This window comes from Phaseolus vulgaris, chromosome 9, assembly GCF_051622355.1.
Source record: "Phaseolus vulgaris cultivar YP4 chromosome 9, ASM5162235v1, whole genome shotgun sequence".
Classification (NCBI taxonomy): domain Eukaryota; kingdom Viridiplantae; phylum Streptophyta; class Magnoliopsida; order Fabales; family Fabaceae; genus Phaseolus; species Phaseolus vulgaris.
The window spans coordinates 12,657,860-12,668,498 of NC_143506.1; the positions used below are offsets into that span (position 1 = coordinate 12,657,860).

Sequence of the window (10,639 nt, forward strand, 5' to 3'; positions counted from 1 at the left end):
AAATAATAATAATAAAAAAAAAAAATTAAAAAAAAAAATATATATATATATATATATATATTTAAATTAATGTTATGTGATGCAAATTAGCTTCTACTTTTTCCTTACTTCCTTATTTTAGACAACAACATAAATAAAGAGAGCATACTCTCACCTCCACTCCTCCATTCCCACACCGTATCAAATAAAATAACACTCATTTTCAATCTCTCTCTCCCCTCCATTTCAAACAACTCTATTCTTTGGTAAAACCATCATTATTTTTTATTTACCTGAACATGAATATCATTGTACTCTACGATCCCAAAATCACGAATGGAAGAAAAAAAAAAAACTTGAAGAAGAGAAACTCAAACCATAAGAGAAAAAAATGTTGATTAATCAAATTATCATTTTTCTTTTGCATGTTATTTTTTTGTTCTTCAATTTCTACTTATCCAAAATTATTTCTGTATGTATTTTAAATTTTTATTATCGTGAAAGTTGAACAGAATAAGAAAATATGGATACACAGACGCTACAACACTTGTGTTTCCACTAGTAATAATAATAATTTTTGTCAAAAAAGTATAAAATACTTAGATTATGTACCTTTTAATAAATAAAAGTAATTAATTAATTTAAAAAAATAAATTTTCTTATTTCAAAATAAATAAATAATTAAATAAATTTTCTTATTTCAAAATAAATAAATAATTTCTCCTTTTAAAAATAAAGGCTATATATATAATAATTTACTTTTTAATATATATATATATAATTTACCTTTTAATAAATAAAAAATAATTTATTTATTTATGTAATGAAATAAATAAATAAATTATTGTTATAAAATTATATGTGTATATATATATATATTAAATTGTGTAATTTTTCTATTTTTTTAAGATTAATTATTAACAAATAAAAAACTTATATGTTTTAATATAATAAAGATGCAAATACAGATGGGTCCCAATAGTCTATGATGATGCAATTACAAGTTACAATTTATTAGTTTAACCAAAAAAAGTTGCAACTTAAAGAGAACTATTTGAGGAATAAAATTAATTAAAAGTTATTTTCAGTCTGTGAAGTTGATTTAGATTTAAAAAAAATAAAAGCATTTTAATCGAATCTACGACGGATTCCACTCAGTATCTAAGTGTGCTGCTATCTACTTCCACCCAATGGACCACATTCATTGCTTTACATGTCTTCTAATTTCTTTTCATATATATAACCAAATTTAGTAATTTGTATTTTGGCTTCAATCAGGGTCTATATTTTTTTTATATGCTCATCCAATCATGGTTTTTTTATTATTATGGGATTATTATTTTTTTTTACCAAAATAGGGTCGTTTAAAAAAATTATAAATTTGGGACAACTCGTGCCAAATTGGCACAACTTTATATGCACAACTCGTCCTAATTTAACACGACTCTGTCATATCATACTGAAGTCGTGCCAAGTTGGCACGACTTCTGCCATGTCATAATTTTTTATTTTTTATTTTAAAATTTTATTGTTTATATATTGGGTAGTAAGTTATGTAACCTTAAAAATTAATTTGATGCATAGTTTTCTAAGAGTGTTAGTTTCAGGGAACAAAAAATTGGATAATCGTGTATGGATCATGTTTGACAGTAATGTATTGATTAATTAAAAAATGAAGAAAATTATTATTGAATTTGGAAATAAATAGATAAATGAAAATTTTTTGTATTTGAAAAATAAATAGAGAATTATTTTTTTGAATTTGTAAAATAAATAGTTTGAGAATGAATGATTTTGCATAACACGTAATGATGAGAAAAAATTAATTAAAACTAAACAAATTAGGAAGATTCATTATAATATATAAAATAAAAATATAAAGTTGAACTAGAAGTAAATTATTTATGGGAAGACGTGCCACAATGTGGTCTTCGTATTTGTCGTCGAGGTCTTCGTGGAGGGTGATGATCAAGATATCAAATTAATTTTTAACATTATATAATTTACTACCCAATATATAAACAATAAATTAAAAAAAAAAAAATTATGACGTGGCAGAGGTCGTGCCAAGTTGGCACGACTTCAGTATGGCATAACAAAAGTCGTGCCAACTTGGCACGACTTCAATATGAAGTGGCAGAGACGTGTCATATTGGGACGAGTTATGCATATGAAGTCGTACAAAATTGGCACGACTTGCCCCAAATTTGTAATTTTTTTTAAACGGATCCTATTTTGATAAAAAGCAAAAAAAATAACTCCATTATGGTCAAAAACACTCCAATCACATTAATAACGATTAGTTGTGAGAAAATATGATTCGTTGGGTTGAATAGATTGAGTGAATAATTGAAATAGTTGAGAGTTGAAAGTATAGGTGTTTTGAAGTGTTAAATAGAAGTGATCAGTAGGTTTGAAGGGTGAATGGGACAAGGCTTATTTACTATGCCTGAGTTAAAGGTGGAAGAGGTTGGGATTTGGCAGGAACATAAGAAGCTGAGTAACAAGCTTTACAAAGGTCGTTGTACCTTTGAATGTCAAGGTTGTAGATCTTCATGAGACGCTGTTGCTTGCTCTTGAATCTGCTTTGGAAATAGCCCTGGAAGGTGGGTTCTGTTGATGTCCTTAGGAAGAACATGTATGCCAAAGAGAAGTACACAGAGGTCAGATAGAAACATATGGGCTCCATCACATCCCAGTTCAGTTCCCAGAAAGTAAGCCTCATAAGCCCGGCTGTTTGAACAGTTAAAAAGCCCAGCCCACAGTAAAGCTCCCCTCGCACCTGGGCCTTTGCCTTTTCGTCAATCATCGCCTTTTGCCTCTCCATCTTCTCCAACTCCTCCCTTCTTGGGTCCTTCGGATTCGCTATTGATTCCGTTATTAACCTCTCCATTGTTTTTGCTACCTGTAAATTCAAACAACATAGCATTTTATTCATTCCTCATTCCAATCTTTTAACAAATCTCTCTCCATTAATCAACATTTAATACTTTTTTTTTGGTTAACTTTGCTGCAGTAAATACAACTATTACTCATAAGTAATCAGCACTTACACTTTAACTAAAAGGGAGCTTTAGATATGTATGAAATCCTGGATCAAATGTGACTTGGGAATGAACAAAAACATTTGTTTTCCAGAATTAAATAATTATATTCCAAAAAATCTATTTACCCATTTTGTTATCACACCTTATAAAAATCTCATACGTTGCTATCACACTTTATAAAATAAAAAAGAAAGCTTTCATTTTCCTCAATAAATTTACTAAAGTCTACAAAAATTGATCAAACTTTAAGCATTTTTAAAGATCTCCTGGCTAGATATAAATAAAATTCCTAAAACTTAATCTTTCAAATAAAAGTTTATTTTCTTGAAAGTAGTTTTTTATGTTTAATTCTCAAATTATAGCATTTTTTAATTTTTAATTTTTAGTTTATGTTTATTTTAAGTTTTAATTTAGTTGATTAAGCTTATCTTATAGTACTTTTAAATAGTTTTCGATTTATGTTTGTCACATTTTCCATTCGCGTGTAATTCAAAATTACTTCAAATTGTATTAAGACGGAATATTTATTACAGAAACAAGATTTTATCTTTTTTTTTGTTTAATAATTTTTTTTTACCTTCTTAATTATAGAATAGTTGATTTGAAAGAATGTATTTACAAAACTATATAAATTTTAAATTTAATTGCTCATTTTTTTAATAGATTTTATTTTATTGTATATGGAAAAAAATATATTAAACAGAGATTATTTTATTTTATTTTTTATTAAATATGTAAGATTTACTTGAAATCTTACATTCTATTTGAAATGTAAGAATAGATGTAACTATTGAGGGTTATATGTTGTTTTTAAAGAAAAAATATTAAACTGTTCTTATGAGTTAGTATATAACAATCTCTTCACGGGTTCAAACCACCCTCAGAATTAGGAGAACTTGGACATCTTTGTCTCATTCGAGGCTAATAAGAGAAAAAGAAAAACCGCAAATTAAATAACAAAAATCGCAAAAATACAAAAGAAAAAGTTCGGCATCTGTGTAAGAACCATCTGCATAACTCCAAAATTAAGACCCGTGAATTTGTCAGCGAAAAAGAAAAAGACAACTGAATATCCTGATTTGGCTTTCGACGGTAGAATATTTTTTTATTTTTTTATTTTTTTATCTTATTTACATATTTTTATTTTATTTTATTTTTAATTAATATGTAACTTTTAACCTACTTTTTATGTTGTATAATGAACATTTTAACCTTGACATTAGATACTTATGTGTAATGAAATAAGAGAAAACATAACAATCCTAACCAACTTCTAATAAGATAGAATGCCTTACTATTATTCTAAAAAACAAGTTCATACTTAATTTAATTTTGCAAAATCGATATAATATAATGCTTAAACTCATACAAATTTTATTTTATTTTTGTTTGTCATGGAAAATATCTAAGCTCTTAGATCATATTTATTCATTCTACCTTATAAAATGAACAAATTAGAAAAAAGAATGGTTTACCTTTTGAAGAGACCTACCTGTTCTGGGTGTAAAAACACTACGTTGCCGAAAACGATGACATTTCCAGAGTGATCCAATATCTCGGCGAACTCCGTGGCTTGACGGTGATTGTGATCACAGTGCTGGAGGCAGATCTGAAAGTAGTGAGAGTAAGAAATGGAGGTGTGAGGAATGTCTCTCAACTTCGCTTTCACCTTCTCCATATGCGAGGTCCTAAGAATCTTCCTCGCATCATTGACGGAAATCCCGCTGATATTTGGATGATTAACATCAAGATCAACGGTGGCGCCGATGTCTTTGAGTTTGTTTTCAGCAGGAAGTGAGAGAACGTTGGAGTGGCCGTACAAGCCTCTGGCCTCGAGAAAGCGGCCGAAGAAGCCTTTCTCGGAGGATTCCGGCGAGATTAGGTAGTGGCAGGGGGAGGTGGGTTTGGGAGAATTTGGGAGAATGCGAAACGACATTTTAACACAGTCGAAAAGTCGTTTTGGGGAAAGTTTCCCAAGTGCCATTGACGAGTTATGTGTGTTTGTGTTTTCAAGTGGATGCTCGGAAATTTGGACTTCAATTTAAAGGCTTGAATTGAAGACCCTCTTAAATGGCCCCTCTCTCACTGCAACAAAGCTCTAATTTCAAGAATATTCTAGCTTTCAATTCTCCCCAACATGTTTCTTCTTACACGCTATTATTCTATTTTAAACTGGAACTTTACTTTTAAAAAAAAATATATAAATTTTTTCATTATGTATTTAAACTTTTATTTTGTTATCATTCCCAAAATTGTGTGATACTAGTTCAATAGAAAATCAAATTCTGAAATCCACTTTTTTATTTCAGAAAAGTTAATGTAACCAACTACTTGTTAAAAATATTTAAAAATTATCTACTAATGTTTTTCTTATTATTTATGTTTGCTTTTCAAATGTAATCTGGCTTAAGGTAAATAAGGATAAATATTAAATCAAAGGAAAACAAAAATTCATTCTCTTATAAATTTGAAGATTTTTATTATTATTTTAATAAAACTTATTTTCAAAAAAGTGGGGGTTACGAGTTTTTTCTTCAAAATAACTTAATATTTACTTTATTTATTAAAAATCATTTTAATAATTAGTAATATTTAACAAAAAAACTTTTTTTTTCTATTTATAAGTTTATTTACTTAATCTCTTGAGATTAAGAAAAATACGAGTTAATTTAATTCATAATAATAAATGTGTTTTACACTCATTTGTTTTCTCTAGCTATTTTTGTAACTAATACTCATCTCCCTTTTATGTATTCTATCAATTTCCCCTGTCAATCGTATTAATTACAGTTTTAGTCTAAAAATATTAATGTGAACAAGTTGAATGAGTATGATAAAAGAAGGTAGTATTTTTAATATTTAAGACTTATATGCGAAAATAAAGGAGTGTGTGGTCTTTTTTTTTTTTACTTTAAAACTACAAGTTATAATAAAATTGTCTTTATAATTAGTTGAAATTCGTTGAATATTGTATTCCAAAGGTTTTGTGATTACTGTAATATCAAACCATTAGGAATTAATTATAAACAAAAGTATTTTGATATTTAGTCAAACCATATGAGTGTTAATTTTAACTAAATAATTTTTTTTGTATGAAATTATAAGGTCACAGACATCATGACTTAGGATATTTGAGTAGCAAAATATCTTTAATATTGAGAGGGATAGAAGAGTAAAATATCATTGGTATCATGGAATACTCACAGTAAATAATATTAAGAATTAGTTATTATCTAGAAGAGCAAATATATTGGTATCATGGAATACTCACAGTAAATAATATTAAGAATTAGTCATTATCTCTATAAATATAAATATAAGAAAATTATAAAAAATATAAGAATAAGAGATATTTCTTATTCTCTTATGTGTATGTTACATCACTTTATGTATATATAGGAAATATATAGGGAGTTTCTCCTCCCAAATTACAATTTAATTAGGTAGAAATTCTATCATTATTAAATTAATTGCATATAATTGGGTACAAATTGTACAATATTGCATACAATAATTGCATATAATTTGATAATTATTATTTTCTTTAATACTCTCCTCAAGTTGGTAGCTGAAGATCATGAACCCAACTTGTGTTGTATTTCCTTGTCCAATGCCTTCGTAAAAATATCTGCGAGCTGACACTGTGTCGATACATATGAAGGACTGATTATCCCATCTTGTAATTTTTCTCGCACAATGTGGCAGTCTATCTTAATGTGTTTTGTGCGTTCATGTATGTAATGTCGTTTGATTGTCACAGGAAAGTTGAGCTGGCAAGTTACAACAACTATAAATCCTGTAACAGATATCGTAACCAAACTTTCTCCAAACAAGTATTGGTCATCGCGCGGTATTCTGCATCCGCTGATAATCTTGAACGTTTGTCTGTTTTTTTTACTTTCATGAGATAATAGAAGAACCAAGAAAAATTCAATACCCAGATACTGATCTCCAAGTTGTACAACCTCCCCAGTCTAAGTCGCAATAAGCTGTCAGTTTGCTTTCGGATGGCAATAGGAATCCTTGTCCTGGTGATCCTTTGATGTATTTAGGACTCGAATTGCGGCATCCCAATGAAGTTTCCGTGGATCCTGTATATATTGACTTAGGGTCCGAACCGAAAATGCTATGTCAGGCCGAGTAATCGTGAGGTATATCAGCCGTCCCACGAGTCGCCCGTATTTGACTGGATCCTTTAATAACTCTTCATTGTCTGGTGTGAGTTTTAGGTATTGTTCTATTGGAAATTTGTCTGGACGAGCACCTGTGAGTCTCATACCCTGCAAAATATCAAGCGCATATTTTCTTTGGGACAGGTAAATACCAACTTTGGAACGGGAAAATTCAATCCCTAGAAAATATTTCAGGTCTCCAAGATCTTTAATGCGAAATTGTTGTAATAGACAATCTTTAACACGCGCTGAATTTCTGTCAAATCATTTCCTGTCAAAAGAACATCATCCACGTAAATCATAAATCAAAAGGGCAGTAAATGATGAGTTATTCTGTCTTGTGAATAGAGAGTAATTTGTCTTGGACTGTTGAAATCCTACAGATTTAATCACATGAGATGCTTGTTTGAGACCATAAAGGGATTTGTTGAGTCGACATACAATGTTCTCTCTCCCCTGTCGAGGATGCCGGTGGCAAGTCCATGTAAATAATTTCATGCAATGTGCCATTAAGAAGACATTTTGCACATTTAGCTGGTTAGTAAATCAATTTTTGGTTGCTGCAATGGTGAGGAGACACCTCAAAATTGTTAATTTTGCTGTTAGTGAAAAAGTTTCAGTCGACACGGTATCCTTTGCAACAAGGCGCGCCTTATATTTGTCGATACTACCATCTGAGTTGTACTTTTATTTCATAAACCCAACATTTGATTTAGCTGCAAGGCGAAAAGCTCTTCATCCATTGCTTTTTGTCAATTTGGATAAATGATAGCTTGAGCATAAGTGTGAGGTTATTTGACATCATGTATAGCAAATAGGAAATATATAGGGAGTTTCTCTCCTCAAATTACAATCTAATTAGATAGGATAATAATCATGAGATTCTATCATTATTAAATTTATCTGCATATAATTGGGTATAATATCGTACAATATTGCATATAATAATGCATATAATTTGATAATTATTATTTTCTTAATAATAAAAAAATAAAGATTACTCAAAAAAATAAACCATAAACACACACAATGAGTACAAACGAATAACTACCGAAAGGAATTATGGTAAATTATATTTCTCATATTCACCAAATCCATTAAATTTCAAGCAATTACAAATAAAACACTAAAAAGAGTGTGTTTGAAAAAAATATTGAATTAATCTTATTTTTCCATACCGATAAAATGAATTTATTATTTATTAGAGATCTCATGTATGTCCACTATATAAAAACATTCTATAATCCTAAGCTTTATCTTGTAAATTAATTTTACAAAGTTAAGTTAAAAAATTTATTTTTTAATATATTTTTAGTTTGAAGTACACTTTTATGGTGTGTTTGGATTGAGGAGAGGATTTGAAAGAGTTGTTTTGAAATAATTTGAGAAAAAAGTGTAAAGAAAGTGAAGTTGTTTGGATTGAGTATATTACAATCTATTTATGAGAAAAATTTATTGAAATTTGTGAGTAATGTGATAGTTGTGATTTTTTTTTTAATTTTTTAAAAACTATAAAATTTAAAACTACAAATTTATTCTAATCTTTAAAAATATTTGAATAATAATAATAAAACAAAATTAATTAATTAATTTCTATATTTTTTATAATTAATATTATTATTATGTATATTTATTTTCTATGTAAACAATTATATTTTATTAAATAAATTTATTATTATTTAATAAAATTATTTCATTATTTTGACAGGGTAAAGGGTAATTGTGTAAGTTGCTAATATGAAATTGGTTTATGCGCAATTCATAACCAATGAGTGAGAATGTGTATGAATTTGAAGGAGTGAATATATGAGGAAAGTGAAAAAAAAAATGATGGTGTTTGGATTGAAGTATATTAAAGTAGATGCATGAGAAAAGTTTATAAAAGTTTGTAATTGATGTGATGGTTATAAAAGAATTTTGATTTTTTTTAAAGATGTAAAATGTTATCTTACAAATTTACCCTTAGTTATTAAAAAAATTTAATAATGAAATGAGTTTTTTTATTTAAAACATATTCATAAATTTAAAAATTATAATTAGAAAAAATAAATAGGTATTAAATGTATATAGATATAATTTAAAAATTATAATTAAAAAATATGTATTCAACAAATTAAATAAAAACAGAAATTTTATGTAATTTCTTAAAATATTAAATATGTATTATAAAATTAAAAAATAAATCAGATATTATATAAATAAATAAAAATATTATTTTTTAATATTAAAAGTCCTGTAATAATAAATAATAAAAAATAAAAAATACTAAAAATATATAAATATTTAACAATAGAAAATAATTTTATAAAAAATTATAATTAAATAAATTAAAACTCATATAGAAAATATATTAATATAAAAACAACAAATTAAATAAAAACAGAAATTCAAGTAATTTTTAAAATATAAAATATATATTATAAAATTAGAAAATAAATCATATCTTATATAAATAAAAAATACTATTTTTTTATATTAAAAAATGTTATAGTAATAAAAAGTAAAAAATATTATAGAAGAATAAATTCACATGCCAGGTGACTTTCCTTCTAAATATTTTTATTTTGAAGAAGAAAATAATTATAATTCACAGGTATATCTTCTATTTCATTTTCTCTTTTTTTTTTTCACAAATTTCTGGATTCAAATAGTTAATATCTAGTTACCTCTTTAGTTGTGTTGTGAACACAGAAAGAAACATAACCTTAAACCATAAAATATCTTTATATATGTAAATGTGTGAATTTATATTCCTTACAACCTTCCTAACATCTATCACCGGTCTTATTAAGTCTATTATTATTAATCTTGAAAGTCATTTGTGACCGAATTAGCAAGAGAATAGGTTGATTAGTTGAATTGTTTAGTTAGCTTTCGATTATATAAAATTATTATTAATTTGTAACCATTTTATTTGAAAACTGGGATACCTTTTAATTGTTTGAGAATCTCTGCAACTGCCTGCTGCATCTCATCAGAATCTTTATTCCTTCAAAGCTTTAACTGCCCTCTGTTGTATTTGTCCTTTGGCCAATTCTTGATGACGCAAAATAAAAATATTAAACCAGGAAAAAAATCCGAATGCATGAAACAAACTTCAAAACAATTGAATTAATTGAATATATGCACTGATTCAATTTATCTGGGATTTTAAAACGGTAAATTCACCATGGTGTGACAACTAATATTTATTATTGTATCAAATTATCATTTTTTCAGTAAATTTATATTTTAATATGCATTACTATATTTGTATTACAAATGTGTGTGATATTCCTCAAAAAGACACAATTAAGTAAAAAAATTAGTTTGAAGCTTATAATATTGGTTGTGATGTCGTGTAAGTTTTCTTTTAGTACTTTGGAGCTTTCTCTTCGCAAGTGCTACTACTAATCTCAAATCTGTATTAGAACGGCTTTTTTCAGAAATATATATATATAG

The 10,639-nt window shown here is 27.2% G+C and overlaps 1 protein-coding gene across 3 annotated transcripts; it reads right to left on the reverse strand.

Moving 5' to 3' along the window:
- Positions 1-2,278: 2,278 nt before the first annotated feature.
- LOC137822711 (calcium uniporter protein 5, mitochondrial) lies at positions 2,279-5,164 on the reverse strand. Of its 3 annotated transcripts, none has more exons than XM_068627658.2 (2): positions 4,519-5,164; positions 2,279-2,884 (listed from the first exon to the last, which is right to left on the reverse strand). In XM_068627658.2, the coding sequence occupies exons 1-2, from the start codon at positions 5,008-5,010 to the stop codon at positions 2,423-2,425; spliced, it is 954 nt and encodes a 317-aa protein (XP_068483759.2). In that variant the 5' UTR covers positions 5,011-5,164; the 3' UTR covers positions 2,279-2,422. The 3 variants fall into 3 exon arrangements, with proteins under 3 accessions (XP_068483759.2, XP_068483758.2, XP_090151181.1); XM_068627657.2 differs by having other exon boundaries at positions 2,279-2,880; positions 4,515-5,164; XM_090295055.1 differs by having other exon boundaries at positions 4,502-5,164.
- Positions 5,165-10,639: the final 5,475 nt, after the last annotated feature.